General features: G+C 36.9%; 3 protein-coding genes across 3 annotated transcripts; 2 read left to right on the top strand and 1 right to left on the bottom strand.

The window, feature by feature from the left end:
- Positions 1–1,261: 1,261 nt before the first annotated feature.
- Positions 1,262–11,361, top strand: LOC117290833 (iron-sulfur cluster co-chaperone protein HscB-like). The gene is made up of 6 exons (XM_033772393.1): positions 1,262–1,812; positions 8,359–8,455; positions 9,037–9,126; positions 9,855–9,996; positions 10,460–10,507; positions 11,030–11,361. The coding sequence occupies exons 1-6, from the start codon at positions 1,283–1,285 to the stop codon at positions 11,134–11,136; spliced, it is 1,014 nt and encodes a 337-aa protein (XP_033628284.1). The 5' UTR covers positions 1,262–1,282; the 3' UTR covers positions 11,137–11,361.
- On the bottom strand, positions 4,395–9,914 carry LOC117290834 (E3 ubiquitin-protein ligase TRIM56-like). Its single transcript, XM_033772394.1, has 3 exons — positions 9,829–9,914; positions 6,955–6,997; positions 4,395–6,007 (listed from the first exon to the last, which is right to left on the bottom strand). Exon 3 carries the CDS (start codon positions 5,970–5,972, stop codon positions 5,058–5,060), a length of 915 nt encoding a protein of 304 aa, XP_033628285.1. The 5' UTR covers positions 5,973–6,007; positions 6,955–6,997; positions 9,829–9,914; the 3' UTR covers positions 4,395–5,057.
- A 2,906-nt stretch (positions 11,362–14,267) lies between the features above and the next one.
- On the top strand, positions 14,268–16,915 carry LOC117290836 (dynein 18 kDa light chain, flagellar outer arm-like). Its single transcript, XM_033772395.1, has 5 exons — positions 14,268–14,343; positions 14,547–14,672; positions 15,381–15,498; positions 15,663–15,777; positions 16,163–16,915. Exons 1-5 carry the CDS (start codon positions 14,268–14,270, stop codon positions 16,298–16,300), a joined length of 573 nt encoding a protein of 190 aa, XP_033628286.1. The 3' UTR covers positions 16,301–16,915.
- Positions 16,916–17,894: the final 979 nt, after the last annotated feature.

The following is a 17,894-nucleotide window of genomic DNA, read 5'->3' as shown; positions in this document are numbered from 1 at the left end:
AATGTTAACAGGAGGTTGTATTGAATGAAGATCTGATGAAGAGGCCTGCAATCCGAAGAGGACCTGTAAGTACCTGTAAATTCAATGTAATTTGAGCTAATTTAAGGCGGATATTGCTCACCAAACCTTCCCAGTACCGACAGGGGCAGGAATATTGCCACTTGTTTACTCACATCTTTTTGCATGCAGCATTCAGCTAGCAGACGACACACATCACTTCATGCCGAGTGGTTCGTCATATGAGGGCGCACTGCAACTTCACCCCAAAAAAATCATGCCGGTTGGTGTTTTTTTGTCATATGAGGGCGCACTGCAACTTCACAAAAAAAAATCATGCCGGTTGGTGTTTTTTTGTCATATGAGGGCGCACTGCAACTTCACCCAAATAAAACTTTTCGTCATATAAGGACGCACTGCACCTTCACCCCCCAAAAAATCATTCAGGACTGAAACCACCAAGATGAAGAATATGCAATATGTCAATAGGGTTTGCTTAAAATTTCAAATTTCGAATTCAGGGGTAATTTTGGCGGTCGTAACCAAAAATTGTTTTGGTCATCAGGGGTAGTCAGTGAAAAAGAATGGCAAATTCAACCGAAACAGTTGTTATCATCACAAACCACCAATCCAAGCTTACAAAATACATGACCGCGACATGGGACATGATGGAATGGTTACGTTCGACCGCAAAAAACGCACCCCGACCTTTCAGAGCAAGTTGCTCACCAAGCCTTCCCAGTACTGACAGGGGTAGGAATATTATGACTTGTTTACTCACATCCGCATCTTTTTATGAAAAGATAAGTTTTAGCCCAGCCAGCTCCACATGCAGCATTCAGCAGACGACGACACACTTTACATCAAGCCGATTGGTGGTTTTTCGTCATGTGAGGGCGCACTGCAACTACACCATTAAAATTCCCTCACAGGACTGAAATCACTGAGAACATGCTCAAAAAATACAAAATTTCAAAACTCAAGTTCAGTTCATCGGGTATTAATTTTCCCCAGAATTTTATCAATACAACTAATCAAGTCGATTATTTGCGTTTTATAATGTTAAAATGCAAATAAATATACCCGTATTTAAATAGTGTTGGTTTCCCCCAAAGAGCAATAAATAAACAACCTCGATTCTGTATATGGTAGGCCGCATCGTTCCCTCAAGCTTAGTGCAGCAAGATCGTACAACCTTGAGAACGGTCGGCAATTAAAATAGAGGGCGCTGTACTAATGTCAATACAAAATGGCGGCGCCCATGGCAAACTCCCGATCATTGAAAATGTCCAAGTTGATTCAGTGTTTATACAGAAATAGAAGTCTTGATCAATCTAGACTCTACTCAGGATCATTAGTGAATACCTTATCTAACAGATGGTCAACACCTTTTGAAAATCGCGGTCAGAATTTTGCTTTTATTAGTAAAAGAAATACGAGTGCATTTACATCAAAATGCAATCGTATTTTAATGCAAAGTCGACTGTCAACGTCATCGATGTTAACAAACTATACGACTATGTATTATGTCAAGGCAGCTACTATTTATGACAGCGCACACAACCAAAGTTGCATCTTCCCTCTTCAAGTGCGTCAAAGACAAACACCACTTTTTAGCTCGTTTGTAGGTCGACTTAGTTATACACGAAGAAGCTTTTGCAATTCATCATCATCATCAATAACTGGAACTTGCTGGAACTGCAATGCTCAAATCACTGTTGTTGATGATATATCAATGGTTCAATTCTTCTGTGGGATGTGTAACGCTATTCAACCAGTTTACCAAGAGGCTAACTACTTTCAGGTGCTGAATTGGTAAGGAAGGGTCTCACTGATATTCTACATCTGTTCAACTTCAATAATATTTTAATAATAAAAAATCTCCTAGTTATGCATTGCAAAAGTTATGTTTTTATGAAATGAAACACTTTGCCATAACCTTTCCAAATCACAATAAAAAACAAAACGTGAAAGCAATTTGTAATTAATGAAGCTTCACAAAACCATGATTCATGCAATGATTTGTAAGCTCTTTCAATCTTCTTTCTTTGATTTACTTTGACGGTCCTACTACCTACCCAACTTTGATCAATACTTTATATGCATTGTAACAGTTATAATTGAAATTATTATGTTTTGCTAATTCACAGCAAGATGGTACATTGTTGCAAATTATCAACAACAACAAAGTCCACACTACTTGCAAGTTCTGGTGTTGTCAGAGTGTGAGTTCAGGTCCTTCTCATATAACTTGTGTCTTTGAGCACAGAGACATTTGGAACCATAGATCCTTTGTCCTTCCGATAAGACGGAAAACATCTAGTAGGGATGTTACAAAATTTTATAATATTTCTCATCAGATTAAGCAGAACAGGACCTTATTGATTTCTGTTGGCATCAAGCAAAAACAATCCCATCACTTTCTTGACAACTAAGAGAACTGAATGAATTTTTCAGTGATTAAAGACTATGTTCATTCTGAAAAAGAAATAACATCTTTTAATTTGGATGACCTGAAGTTAAATTATAACTAGTTTTTTACCTGGCTGCAGAATGCATTGCATCACACCTTGTAATCTAACTCAAATTTTCTTCAAACCGTACAACATTTAAATAATGAGCTCTCTGAGACGCCTAGCGGACATGTAGATAAAAGACCTCATCTTTAAACTAATTTACACTCATGCTAAATGGTTTCAAGGCACTGTACGTGTTGGGTAATTGTCAAAGACCAGTGTTCTCACTTGGTGTATCCCATCATAAGCATAAAATAACAAGCCTCTGAAAATTTAGGCTCAATTGGTCATCGAAGTTGCAAGAAAATGATGAAAGAAAAAACACCATTGTTGGACGTATTTGTGTGCTTTCAGATAGGAATAAAGACTTCTAGCTAAAAAAGTCTGTTAATATTTAAGTGAGACATTACCTCTTTCTTGTGCGAAGGATTTCTGTGACATTCCTGAAAATATTGCTCTGTATTTTTCCCTTTTTTCTCAACGAACTTGATCTACACAAGGTACCAAAACCCTTTAAATCATTGATTCTGGTTGGTCAATTGAGACATCAGCATAACCCAAATTGCACCCTGCGTATTGCGCTGTTCTAAGTCTTTGTATTGTGCTACTTAAAGCTGCATGTCACGTTTGCTTGAATGTAAATTTTTTATCACATGATTGATCTTGCGATTTTGAAAATAATGTTCTTCTGTGTCCCATATATCCAACCCTGCCTTAAGTCCTTTTTTTTTATATGAGCAGCAGGGATAGAGGTACATGTAGGGGAACAAGGGCCATGCCCACCGCCCCCCCCCCCCCACCCCCAGCTCAAATTTGGAAGGCTTATGTTTCCTTCATTAATTATGCCTCTAAGGTAAGTAGCAAAAATAAAAGCATAAAATACCCCAGATTTTGCAGTAGAGTTTTTAAAACCAAGATAACCACCAACTAGAAAACACAAATAATTTTTTTATATTTTTTATTTTTATTTATTTACTGCAGATCAAATACACAAAAAACATTGTAAGATAAAACCATATTTTAAAAATGCTTATAGATTTGACAGTAAGGGCTTTTAAAACCAACAGAAACGCATCTATAAAAAATTATGGGGACCTTTTTTCAATTGACTAATGTCAATGCTTCGGCCTAACTTTGGGTTAAGAAATACCCCACCCCCAACACACACACTTTTGTAAAATCCTGGAGAGAACTTTTGGCTTTCTCTGTGAAACGTTTTATTCTCTGGAAATTTGAGTCAGTAGCTTGTAAAAGAGATTTTATTTTGTTTATTTTGCGTTAAAACTACAATCAAGTCCTGAAGGGAAAACCAATGATATTGCCCCCTATTTGTAATGGTGTGATGATGGCAGCAACTTAAAGTAAAGACATTAATTCTATGCAGAGTTATAATGTACGATTGGATTTCAGATTGATGTTCATTTTACAGTTATGTACAGATTTATTAAAATAAGGCCATACTTTTCATTTACATTATTCTAACCATCACATTTAATAATTTTATTAATTGCAGTCGAAAAATTATGAAATATTTCAGTGAGCCTGACGATATTTAAACGAATTTCAAAGTGAAAAATATATCCATTAGTATCTAGAGCCTACTTATTTTACTAAAGTTGGTTGTGCAAATATATGCCGACCAATAAAGTATGAATGAGTCAAATTTACACCTTTGCTGTACAGAACTATTCCATTAATGTACTAGAAAAAAAGGATCCTCTTCGTTCTTAAAGTTGGTTCCATTTTATAATGTTCTGTACTGTACATGTATTTTATCTGAGTTATATTTTACTTGAGCTGTAAGAAGTGAATGAATGAATGAATGACTGTGTGAACCAAATTGAATATCCACAGATTATCTTTCTGTTGTGTCAATTTGTGAATGATGCAGCCAGAAGTGTTGTTGACCTATCCACTGTCACCTCTATAAATGACGATGGATTTGACATTCAGGTGAAAATACTGTGATATTTTTACTGTTTTCTCAGCAAATCGACACTGTATTGAGCTGTTCCTTTCACATTTGACTCTAATTGTATCAACCTTATTAATTTTGCCTATAAATTTGCATTTTCTTTACAAAAACAACAATTGACACACCTTACCTTTGACAAAAGTAGTTTGCTGATTCTACATTCAATATAATTTCTTTAACACAATACTTTAAACTGCCTTCAGAGGCATTGGAATTGAGTAACCGCTTAGTGAACTGTTCAGTTATGATGGATTCACAAAGTTCCTGAAAAAAAAGAAACTCCCCCAGACCTTTCCTCTTTTCATCAAATCAAAAGCAGGCACACAAAAAGCAAAAGAAAAGCTTAATATTTATTTATATAATGAAGTGCTGTTTGGTATATGAGTTCGGCAAAGTTCTGCTGATCAGACAAAGTTATTTTAGCAGCAATGTACAGGCAAAACTTACAATGACAAATTTAATCCTGGATCATTTCTGTATTATTACCTAATGAGATAATTTGGCCTTGTATTAATCATGATTGATAAGGTACTGCTTTTCAATCCCAACTACTAAGCACGGGCTCAGTTTTACTTCTGTCTGTTGCCTCTCTTTTTCTTCTTTGTTTTGTCGACTATGTCCATAGTTGTGACTTGTGCCATGTAGACCTTCTCTGCCTCGTACTGCATTTTGTACGCCTTCTCTGTGACTTTAGCGATCTCGTCATCTGCCTTCTTTTGGATCTTTGCAATTGTTTCGGCATACGCTATGTCCAGCTCAGCACGGCTCTCATCTGTTTGTCTAATTGCCTCAGCGAATCGGCTCTTACTCTCTTCAATTTCATCAAGCAGTTCCTGAAGTCCACGTTTTCCTTTGTCGCAGGCTTCAGACAAACCAATGAGATCATGTTGGGGATGCTCATAGGTAATGCAAATTGTGCACACCAACTTCATGCAGGTATTGCAAAAAAGGCATACAAATTGATCTTCGTGTACTTTGCATCTAGGTACATCCTCGTAACTCTCGTTGTCAACCTCCTCTGATCGATGCCTGGGCAGCAAGTAGACCTGGTGTGATTGGACTTCTTCCAGCTCCCGGTGTGCCTCCCGGCAAGCCCCACAAAGAAGATGATCACAGTCCATACACTTTGACACAGCTTGATTTCCCTCATCACAAGCTTGACATTTGCCATCTGACCCCTGACCTGTCTTTAAAGTCTCCTGCAGCCTAGACTCTGCCACCAGCGCACTCAATGTGGAGTTATCAGGCAGACCATGTACTCCCTTCTCACGCAATGTAGTCTCACAAACGCATGTTGGGCAAACAAGTCTCGTACTCTGATCTGAATCTAGTGGTGCCTTCAACTCTTGAAGACATTTCAGGCAAAAGCTGTGGAGACAGTCCAGCATTTTAGGCTTGATGAAATACTGGGTGCAGATAGAGCAGTGAAGATTGTCTTGTCTGAACTGATCCATACCTGATTGGCCTTCATCACTGGCAGCCATCCTGAACCTTTATGTAGGCAACTTGCTAAAATGACCTGGGAAAAAAATATATATAAATCATCAAAACGCATACGTGTGGTCAAGTCAAAAGTAGGCTACATGCTTTTGTTTGGAAGTGTAGATTTCTTAACATACTTTTTATCAACACACCATGTACAACCCAGCTCATATGAATGTCATACGATTTAGTGGTCACACTAAACAGCAAAAAAAAATGATTATTTTTTAGTCTGGGACTCTTTGCAAGCTTTTTCTTCAATTGCTATTTTATCCCTTTAAAAGCATTTAAAAACAATATTTTTGAGACTTTAAAATTATTTCTGACAAAAACTTCACTCAGACAGATTGGTTCTTTGTAGTAAATCCTGCAGGGACTTTTCAGATTTAAACCAACTAGTTTCATGGTGAAGCAAACATTTGATACACAGCCGCGCTTAAAAAACAGCTAAGCAAGTTTCTTAATATCGAAAGTTCTTTATTGCCATTTCCATATAAAGTAAGATTTTTTTCTCCCCCATTCAGCTGTGTACATATCATGCCTTGCAGACATGGCAGAAAGACTGGAATTTATGGCTCTTTTGTATGTAACGATAACATGGTCAATTATAGCCCCACAGTATGCATGTCTTCAGTGCAGGGTTTCATTATCAGCATTTTATAGATAACACGTACTGTGCCACAAAAACACACGATTGAAGGACAGTTAAATATTTCAATAGTTATTGTAGTTTAGTACTGAAGATGCTGTAAATGTATAGTATTCATTTGCCAAATGATTTTATCATTCCAAACTGCATGCGTCATGAAAAGGACCATGACTGTTGAAAAGTGGTCGTTAGGTTCATGCATACACTGTACAATGTAATGTGACCTTTGAGTGCACAATAAAACAAGTTGCAGTTGTGCGTTCCATCAAAAGAAAGCAAGCACAAACTGCATTTATTTTCTCAGATATTTTGATAACATAAGCTTGAATACTTACTTGTACTTGCACTGTGCTCCTCGACTCTTCCAATTCTAGGCCACTGGAAGAAAAAGTGTCAAAACTTGATGCATTTCTGTTCAGTCAAACTGCACTAGCATGTACGCTGATAGACGTACCACAACTGTTGTACGTATTATTGCACAGGTTGGGGAATTTTTCTAAATCTTTGCTAACCGATCACGTGAGAGGTTCATGAATTGTCTGTATGTAAATAAACACCTGGGTTGTGTGAATAGGGACATGGCTAGACCTTGTACTGTATTATGTACAGTATCTGTATGGTAGTATGACAATACAATATCATATTGTGCATGTGTACTACTAGATAACCCTGCAGCTATATTATGGAGGTTTTTTTTCAACGTACAGGGGAATGGGGGCTGGAAAATGGGCATAAAATGCAAACTAGAGTCAGGGTCAAGGTCAAAGGCACAAGTTACAATAAACGATGTGCTCCCATGAACATGTACAGTCAGAAAGGAATACAATTTTTAACTAATTGTTAATAGGGGGCCTCGATAATTAGGCCTAATAGTTAAAAAAACATTTAAACAATTTTAGGTTTTTTTATAACTTAGTTTAACAAATTTACACTTTTTTTGACACCTTAATGTTTTTAACACTTTTTCTTCAAGTGGCCAACTTTTAGTTCCTATACATAAACAACTACTAGTCCCGAGAAATGTGAGTCTGCAATGCTGTCATTCAATTTGTTTTCCTTTTTTTTTGCACAATGTTTGATTTCTCACCAAAACTATAATGTGACAATTCCAAAAGTTCCTGATAAGTCCCAGGTTTAGTATGGTGTGTTTTTGTTGAGAAGTAGAGCACCATAATTAATTAATTAGATGATCTCATCTGGATCATTACAGGGGTGGTGCAAACTAGTGCCAGATAAATTAATTAGATGATCTCATCTGGATCATTACTGTACAGGGGTGGTGCAAACTAGTGCCAGATAAAAAAAAAACTGAGATATTTGTTGATATCATAAATGTTTAATACTTCATTCTGCAGTGGATTGGTGAAGGCCAAAACTGCAAAAATTAGCCCTTTCACCCTCAACAAAAGCTACCAACACACAAACATACATACATGTCAGGGGAGTAGTTTAATTCTGTTGGGGCAAAAAGTCCGTAGACCAGAATTACATTCTGTGAGCAAAGAACTATTGCATGAGAGGTGACACTTTATTACCTATTAAACTATTACCCTGGAACTTAGCAATGTATCTCTGTTCCCTACACTGTACATTACCCTTATGTTTGAATTTATGTTAATTCTATCTAAAGGAAGGGATTATAAATTGGAGTGTCAAGAGTGTTAACTGATCTTCAATTTCGATTACTGTTTCATATGTGTAAATCTTTGCACTATCTTTCTGCTTTCTTTTCCTTTTAGTGAAGTGACCTTCGACCTCAACCCTGCACAGCTAACACAGACGTTCAGAAATTTGCAGCGACAGTTGCATCCTGACAAATTTAGCATCAAACCAAAGGTACGTACATGTATGATTTAGCTCATCAGACTCGTGTTTTGATGGCTGAATCAGCTAAGTGTGGGTTTCAGCTAAGTGTGGGTTTGATTCCTGGTCATGACACTTAGGTTCTTTAGAAAAGAAGTTAACCATAAATTGCTTCTCTTAACCCAGGTGTATTTAGTTTGAACTTGAACAGGTTTAAAAAGTTTGAGGAATGGTCTAAGTATGGCTGACGAACCAGATATGAAGAGAATTTGGATTATGGTATTAACTTGAATTTAAACATTTGAATATCCTACGATTGAAAGCAGTGAAAATAGTGTTCACCATTTCTTGTGACTCTGTAGACGAATTGAACATAAACTTTTACAGGTTTCTTATTTCATATTATATGCTTTTTCACACAAAGTGTGGATGGTCTTTGACAATTACCAACGTTGGCCGCATGCTTTAAGTAACTCTATGTAGGGAGAAGTAATCCTGGAGAAATTCTTTGAATTAATAAGTTACTCGCTAATAAGTGTAGAGAAACAATACTCTGCAGCACTAGGTCTTGTTTCAAATGAAATCAAAGATATTCTGAATTACTTTCCGTACAGGTGGAGCAGGAATTTTCTGCTGAGCAGTCTTCACAGGTGAATAAGGCCTACAGCACCCTGCTAAAGCCATTATCCAGAGGCTTGTACCTGGTAAGTCACACTTGAAGAGTGAAAAGATCTTACTTATGTGCAGGTCAAGTTAACACTTACCCCTGACAGGCAGTAAGTGGTATTTTCCATAGGTGAGTGATTTCTCAAAGTTGGCAAGCAAGCTTGATCACCATAAGGGCAGCATATAACAAAAAAGGTGGCAAGAAATAAATGGCATCTTGGGTAAACACAAGGAGCCCACACTCCCAGGTAGTTTTCTGATGATTGGTGACTACTGTGTCTCACAAACTTTTGATGTTTTCAACTCTGTTTAAAACAAATTCTTCACCAACATTGGTTAATCCTCTCTCCATACATGCCCACAAAATCATCTTGGTAAAGACACAAAGTTTGGTTGGTGGTGGCTGCAGGTTTGATATCATCATTTTTATTCTTTTCTGGTTCTATTGGTATAAAATTTGCCCTTCTAATGCTGAGCCACGTCCTGACAATTTCAATCTCTCCTTCTTGAGTGGACATTTGCCTCTTCACTTCAGCTTGCTAAAATCATTCCCGTCTTCACAACAGGTTTGAGAAGAACATTAATAATTAAAATGCTATTTTTATTCTTTTCTGGTTTCTCTACTTCTCAGAAGGCTGGTGTATAATGGTCTTTCTTGTTTTGTTCATTCAATTTCCTGTTTGATCATCTTTAGATCTAAACATTCTACCGATAGAGTTACTCAAGAATTGTTTCCTTACCTTTTCTTCTTCATTGTGTTCGACAGTTAGAGCTGAATGGGTTGACCATTGAGGAAGGAGACTCAGGAATTGAACCAGAGTTCTTGATGGAGGTGATGGAAACCAATGAAGAACTGGCGGATTCCAGGGATGAGGACACTGTGAGGAGAATAGGAAAGGAGAATGGTGGTAAGTAGTTTAGGATGACTATTGACTATGAAATCCTTTTTGGCATTAGGACATGTAAGTCAGGAAGCGCAGATGAGGCCACCCTAGGACAACATGAAAAAGTGTAATCAAGAGGGATCTTCCCAGACTAGGCACTGGTCTGTGGAGGAGGCAGAAGTGGCAGCTCAAGATAGGTTTATTTAGAAGCTTCTCACCAGTCAGGCAGCTGAAGTCAGAAGTGTAAAAATATCAAAGTTACATTTAAATGATAAACAAATATGCCATAAACGAGAAAAAATTGCATTCCTGTCAAAAACTAATTCACTCAAGTGGGTCTTTAAACCATCAAACTTTATGGTTAAACTTATACATGGTATTTTCAGAATATGTGATTCAGAAAGATTGAGTTTTACAATGTTTCATGCAAACTGGAGAGAGCTGGCCCATTGAACCATAGTTATTCTTTTCCTGGTTTGTTTTGCAGTGATGCTTGAAAGTCTGTTGAAGGATCTGTCGGAGGCATTCTCAAAGAGTAAGTTCTGTATAAGATTTGATTTTGCTAATCTCTACTCTCAACTAAAATTCTCAGCCCGTGGTTATTATGCCAGCTCCAAGCTTGCTTTGACATGCATACCAAGGAAATTGCCTTTGCCTTTGTTTCCTAAAACTACCCCTAATACATTCTATTGCCCTTTTTCTGAAGTAAGTGTTCTTGTCCCAAAAATAATTCAGCACCAGCTGGAAAATGTCTAAGATGGTCAATTACTTATTTGTAGGCATTGAGCCACATGGGTATAACAGCGCCCTAGAAGACAAAGCACAGCATTGGTGGTGATTATTGAGGGGAAAGGTGACTGGTTTAAATCTGATAGCTCACTGACCAGTACCAGTCCCCCAGAAAAATATTTCTGTTAAGATATTTATTTTAAAAAAACAGTATTTGAAGACCTGCAAATCACCATTATCTTGAAGGATATAAAAAGTAATTGGAGAGTAAGGGTTTTAAGGCAATTGGAATCAACTTTAAAGTTCTGCATCTGTCTTTTAATTTCAGAAGAGTACTCCACAGCCAGAGAGATCCTGATGAGATTAAAATACTTTGCCAACATTGACGACAAAGTCAAGGAGCACCTGGAAAAACATTCTTTGTTAACCATTTAAATTGCACATTTTATGAAAAATAATCTCTGTTTAGTTTGTTCTGAACTGATTTTATGATTTCTTTTAAATGAATCCTTGTAAAACCAGTGGTGTAAGGAGGGAGGCGTGTTACCCTTATTGATTGTGTGACCGCTTTTATGTGGTATTACTCAATGCTTAAAGGAACTGGACACCTTTGGTAATTGTCAAAGACAGACCAGTATTCTCACTTGGTGTATCCCAGCATATGCATTAAAAAAAAAAAAACTGTGAAAATGTTGGCTTAATTGGTCATCGAACTTGTGAGAGAATAATGGAACAAAAAACACCCTTGGTACATTATTTTGTATTGTGTGCTTTCAGCTGCATAATAAAAGGCTTCTGCTGAAGTCTTTTATTATTTGAGTGAGATTACCTCTTTCTCAAAAATTACTTCAGAGGGAGCTGTTTCTCACAACGTTTTATACTATCAACAGCTCTCCATTGCTCATTACCAAGTGAGTTTTTATGCTATCAATTATTGTGAGTAATTACCAATAGTGTCCAGTGCCATTAAAGTCAATTTGTATTTTCTAACTGTTTGTTTTAATCCTATATACATGTAGTTGTAAAAACAATTACCTGTGAAAATTTCATAACAAAAGGTGGTCACATTTTTGAGATATTACCGAAACTCCGGAGCGAGCGAATAATGTCTACAGGGAGAAAAATCCTTATTGGAAATGCAATCTGAGAAGCCTTAATGTGGTAATGCTTCTTATGATTCACATTTCAGGGGATAAAATGTGATATCCTTTTCCATAACCTTTCTCAAAATGTATTGTACTATCCAAAGCATAAATTTTTATTATTTTCAGAGTCATTACCAAATGTATACAGACCCTTTATTTAAAGCTACTTTCTACTCTGTACGTGCAAACAATGTATTTGTTTTTATCTTTGGACTTCACACTATCTGACAGAGTGCTAAAAAGGGCATACCAATCATTGTGTAAAATTAAAATCTTGTTTAAAGTGCGAAAGTAAACTACAGTTTCAATTGGCTGGAAGTGCTTGTTACGTGAACAAGAAACACCAGGGTTAACCCCAACTAAGTGTTCTGGGTTCTTATACATTCACTACCAATCCTAGTACAAAGGACCTAGGGCTTAATAATCTCCAATCCAAAGAATTAAAGACACTGGACACTATTGGTAATTGTCAAAGACTAGTCTTCACAGTTGGTGTATCTCAACATATGCATAAAATAACAAACCTGTGAAACTTTGAGCTCAATCGGTCGTCGAAGTTGCGAGATAATAATGAAAGAAAAAACACCCTTGTCACACGAAGTTGTGTGCTTTCAGATGCTTGATTTCGAGACCTCAAATTCTAAACTTGAGGTCTTGAAATCAAATTCGATGAAAATTACTTCTTTCTTGAAAACTACGTCACTTCAGAGGGAGCTGTTTCTCACATTGTTTTATACTATCAACCTCTCCCCATTAATCGTAATCAAGAAAGGTTTTATGATGATAATTATTTTGAGTAATTACCAATAGTCTCCACTGTCTTTAAGCAAGCATGGTTAAATATCTTGCTTAAGGACACAAGGGCCACAACTTGGACTCGAACCCACACTCTGCTGATCTGAAACAAACATAGCTACTGAAATTCTGAGAGTATGTATGTAAATACTTCATAAACTAAGGTTATTATTATTAAATTTATTCTGCCATTTCACAAAGAACAATTACAATAGATGTATATGTGCAAAGATTATAGTTATAGGGAAAAAACATATTTTAAACAGAACTACATGAAGGCATACATGCTAAATAAAGACAAATGAAGCACTGGTCCTGAATGAAGATAACTGACATAAGGTTTGGATACAACCAGGAACATGTGGAGAGTAGATGAGAGATGAGGGTAGATTGGGTAAGGACAGAAATAATTATGTAGAAGCTAAGAAGAGAACAGGAAGGGAGAGGCCAAAGTTCATGGAAGATGGGTGACAATAACTGTCAAGGCTCCCCAAAACCATTTAAGAGCACCCCATACTCCAATGCAGAGCTGCCAGTCAATAGATATAAAGCCAGAACACTTCACCCGAAGTGATGTTTGAAGCTTTGCATGGTGTGAAGAATAATAATAAACTTAAAATAATAGTAAACTTGCTGGTACAACCAAAATAAAATAAACAATTTCTATTTATTGTAATACATATTGATGTACTTTTGAATCTTATTGGGTCTTGTTGGGGTCTTAAAAATAATGATAAGGTTGTTTTTCTTGATTGTAAACTTTTCTTTTCTTGATAAATGATAAGTGGCTTATTGCCACACCCTATTTAATTTAATTTTAATTTACAATGTTTTTAAATGTACAATTGTGGTTTAATTAATAGTGGCCTACTCCACCTCTTATTAAATTTCAATTTGTAGTTCTTTTAAAAATGTAAATTAAAAAAATCAGCCTTTGTGCAGCTGCTGGGGACAGTTTTTTGTTTCATTAAATCATGTTATCTATCTATAATAAAGAGTCATTTACTTTCTTTAATAATCCACCAAAATAAGAAAGGGCAAGCAAAGACATGTATGTATCCCTTAATTTGGATTTGTGTGGGGCTTTCATCCAAAAAGTGATATCAAAATAAAACAATTAAAAAAGAGCAAGGAGGGAGAATCCGTAAGGGTTCTCACTTTGTAGAGTTGTGGAGAGTGCTCTTTCCGACCACCACATTTTGCACTCGAAAACTACGACAGAGCCTAACCTTATCAGTAAAAATCTGGCAGAAAAAGGGAACTCTCTGCCGCTACTTTCTACTCCAAAACGCAAAAAGATTCCGGGCATTTAAATAGTCAAGTCTGGGGCGTCAGCTGCGCGCACGGCAGGGCGCATGTCGCGCAATTTTAGAGTCGCGCATGGGATCGAGTCACGCTTGCGTCGCGGCACGCAACTCAAACGCGCACAAAAACAACGTGCCTGTGTTCGTTTGTGGCCGGACAGCAACGTAAACGATGATGTTTTAGACCTACCTAATTTATAGTGAAGAAATGGCAAGATTTATGAATGAAGGAAACCACTAGTTTGACACTACAATGGATTAGCAATCAATATCATGCCAGTGAACAAATAAATCCACCAGCATACTACTTTTATTTTTCGTCATGGGCCAGTCGCCAAGTTTCCCAATCGATAAGGAGCCACCAAACTTTGAGGATTTGAAAGCATTCAACATTTCAGGTAGGAATTTACTAGACACTTTCGTAGTTTTAACGTCATCGTCATTATAATTGTGTATCGCCGCGTAGGCAAGAGGTGTGTGTTGTTTTTATGTTGCATTCAAAATCAAAATCAAACTAACATGACGAACCAAGGCCAGCAGGAAAAAATGTTCAGTTAATCTTTTTTTTTTCAATTGTTATTTGCCTAATGTTTTTATTTAGGGAAACGCCGTCAAGACTTCGAACAGGAGACAGATATAACAGAGTATGAATGCCTGACCCATAAATACTTTAAACGTTATGTGAAGGAAAGACAAGACGCACAGGAAGCCAAGGCTAAATTTAACGGTGAGAATATTATATTTTGGGGACGTTTTTTTTTTTTTTTACTGAGGTTGAGACTGAAGCAAAAGTGAAATGCCTTGGCATTGCTGCAAACTGTTCTGCAGCTTTAAGATAGAAAGGGGATTGCCTGTTTGCCAGTACATTCACAAATCCCCCCAAAAACTAAAACAAACTTTGTTTACTGTCGTAAATAACGGAGGATATGGGGGCCCCGCCCCCTTCATCGTTTTGGATCGGGTAGATAATGAATTAATACAAACAAGCGCAAATTGGGAATAAAAGGTTCACCTGCATTCCTTGAAGTCTTCTTAATAATGAAACTCGTTTATGGGGCAACATTTAAAAGCGGACAATGGTGAGGTACACGTGGTGCGCTCAAGTTATTTTTCGTGAATGCAAACTATTTGCCTCAAAAGATAACCAAGAAAGGCTGAGATGGTGCACCACACGGCTTCCCTCGGCGGCCCTGGACCCATGCCGTGTTCTAGACGCGCACTTGCACCCTATTGTTTTGTCAAGACAGTGAGCAAAACTACCAGACAAATAATTTACAATCAGTTCAAACTAAACTACTCAGAACAGAACCAATAAAATAATATTTACAAATAAATTAAACAATCTATGGTTGGAATTTTTTGCTGTGCTTTGGTTTGAGACTTTCAAAATTATTTTGTCTTTTTTTCCCCATGCATGTTACCCTTTCTTATTCAGATCTTGTGGGTTTGGCAGCCCGTTTCCCACAGTGGACTGAGGCAGATATAGCTGGGATGCGGTCTCAGTTCTTGTCCTTTGATCTTAACCATGATGGACTCATAGACTTCCCAGAACTGTAAGTGTTAAAATATTAGGAAATTCTATACCCACCCTCGGCAAGAGATCCCCCAACTGAACAGGAAAACAAAAACATAAGACAACCATTTCGAAAGCGTACGTCTTTATTGAACTATTGAACCCTCGAATGGTCTGACCATTTTTTTTAATTTTTTTTTTTAGAGATAACGTCTTGAGTGATATGGGGGATACTTCCTCAAGCAGTGTACGCAAGGAAAGGTTTGATGTAATTGATGAAGATCATTCAGATAGTATAGACTTCGAGGAGTTTCTTCATGTGAGTAACTCTTTTTTGTCTAAGCAGTTAACAATATTGATTTTAGTATTGTTCTTAATCGATTTCCAAATAAACGAACAATAGCCAGGAATTGTTCGATGAGTTTTAATGCCATTATTTACCACAAGTGTCATTATAATGCAATACACTTAAAATAACCAGGGACCAATTTCATAAAGCTGTCAAGCAGAAAATTGACAATATCTTTGCTAAGCAAAAAATGAGCAGGGCTTCGGTTGCAATAATGTTAACTCCATGGAATTTTGGCTGGAACCAGTTTCTGTTAAGCAGGATTGGTCTGTGCTTAGCAAGTTTTATGCTAACAGGCTTTCTAAAGGCCCCAGTCCGATACGAAAACATAATTTTGACTCTTGTTCAATCCCAGTTGATAGAATCCGTGTCGTCGACTGAACGAGGAGGGATTTCAGACGCAATCGGTGCTATGTGCGAACGAGGCAGCAAAAACGCTAACATCATCCGCAAACTAACAGTGGAGCAACAGATCTATGGGGGCGTGTTTTAACGCAGAACAAGAAACCAGACACAATATACAACTTCGCTAATCTGTGTTTTAGTTTTTTTCATAAAATGCAAACCATTCTATTATTTTGTGTAACCATTATCATAAGTTCGACATTCATTGTGTATCTGTTGGGCAACAAGTTTTATTAGAACTGTTGGTTGAAAATTACTAAGAAAGCATCAACATTATTTTTTGTACTGAAAGTGCCATTTCATTAAATTGCTCTATATATGTTTTTACTTTGTCAAAAAGTGCATTATTATCTGACTTCTGGTACTAATAAAATTGGTTCATTCCAGAAATGTTTTATTCACCATTTTTTGGAGATTGTAATTAAAATATAAATAACTTGATACTGATAGGGTGGACGTGTACAAAATATGAATAAGGTTGTAATAGTCATCAATAAAACACAGAAACAGATGAAACTTTAATAACAAATGAGTCCTTTGCAAACTGGATGTAGCATTCTTGAATTATGTCAATTTAATTTGAAGATGTCTCTCAGAACATCTGTCACACCTGTCATCAATTAATTATGCAAATAAGGAGCAGACATATCAAAAAGGCGTTATAATCCATTCTTCTAGGACATTATCAAAGTTTTCTAGTCTGGAATTTCATGGCATGCAATGTACCTAGTGTGCATTAAAATATATGCAAATTGGGAAGACCAACTATTAGAACTGTACAGAGACATAATTTCCATAAAGTTTAGTACATGTAGCGTAAACTTGGCCTGACCTAAATGACAGCTGTTTTTCAAGTACGCTGTGAAGCCTTGGCAGAACAGGATTATACAGCATAACATTAAACTTAAATCAATGTATTTTTACTAATGACCCACCAGTTACCACCAGCAGCTCCAAGACCAACATCAACTTGTCACTGGAAATTATGTGGGGTAACTTTCCGTATGGCACCACCACTTTTCACTCATTTTTACAAAAAGGGATATCTCATTGAGGTTAATTAAATACAATATTATTTCATATCGAATGAAAAAGTGGTGGCGCCATACGGAAACTTGTCCATTATGTGCTGCATAGGAAAACACTCCAGACAACTAGCCTAAAGATAATGATGTTGGCTCAAATGAGTAAAGTCAAGCACAAAAATACAGCCATACTAATAATTTCTTAATTGAAATTCATGTTAAGCATATCAAACAATGTGCCCATACCCTGTATTGTTTGTCTGCTTGAGTGTGCATTTATACTCGTTGACACCAAGCACGTTTAAACCAAAGTGGTCCGGGTGAAGTTGACAATATTATGTGGACATCCTTGGTTTGATTTTGTGTACAAAACTAGTCAGGACTTAACACAAACCACAATGGAGACATCACATACTAAGTATTTTGAATAGGAAACCAAATGAATTTAATTTAATTTAATTTGTTTATTAGAAAAATGAAACTCACTCAATCAGTATATGGAGAACCACGGTATAGCCACACCACAGCCAAGGGTGGATGTGTACCAGAGCCATACGGTACCACACATGATGTCTGACTGTCTTTACACAGCAAATTCGTTCATGGTTCACTTCCCAAAATGCACACCATCATGTGTGCACTATAACCATAGAGCAA

Source organism: Asterias rubens, chromosome 5 (genome assembly GCF_902459465.1).
Source record: "Asterias rubens chromosome 5, eAstRub1.3, whole genome shotgun sequence".
NCBI lineage: Eukaryota > Metazoa > Echinodermata > Asteroidea > Forcipulatida > Asteriidae > Asterias > Asterias rubens.
Note: the sequence above shows the minus strand (reverse complement) of the source record. Positions and strands in the feature narration are given on the sequence as shown.

What these genes read in the sequence shown, in the direction of transcription:
- LOC117290833 (XM_033772393.1), top strand. Translation starts at nt 1,283, where the DNA reads ATGTCCAAGTTGATTCAGTGTTTATACAGAAATAGAAGTCTTGATCAA. An exon ending in TACTTTCAGGTGCTGAATTG is followed by an intron (nt 1,813 to 8,358) that starts GTAAGGAAGGGT and finishes TTTTCCTTTTAG; the next exon opens with TGAAGTGACCTTCGACCTCA. An exon ending in TATCCAGAGGCTTGTACCTG is followed by an intron (nt 9,127 to 9,854) that starts GTAAGTCACACT and finishes TGTGTTCGACAG; the next exon opens with TTAGAGCTGAATGGGTTGAC.
- LOC117290834 (XM_033772394.1), bottom strand. Translation starts at nt 5,972, where the DNA reads ATGGCTGCCAGTGATGAAGGCCAATCAGGTATGGATCAGTTCAGACAA.
- LOC117290836 (XM_033772395.1), top strand. Translation starts at nt 14,268, where the DNA reads ATGGGCCAGTCGCCAAGTTTCCCAATCGATAAGGAGCCACCAAACTTT. An exon ending in CTCATAGACTTCCCAGAACT is followed by an intron (nt 15,499 to 15,662) that starts GTAAGTGTTAAA and finishes TTTTTTTTTTAG; the next exon opens with AGATAACGTCTTGAGTGATA. An exon ending in ACTTCGAGGAGTTTCTTCAT is followed by an intron (nt 15,778 to 16,162) that starts GTGAGTAACTCT and finishes GTTCAATCCCAG; the next exon opens with TTGATAGAATCCGTGTCGTC.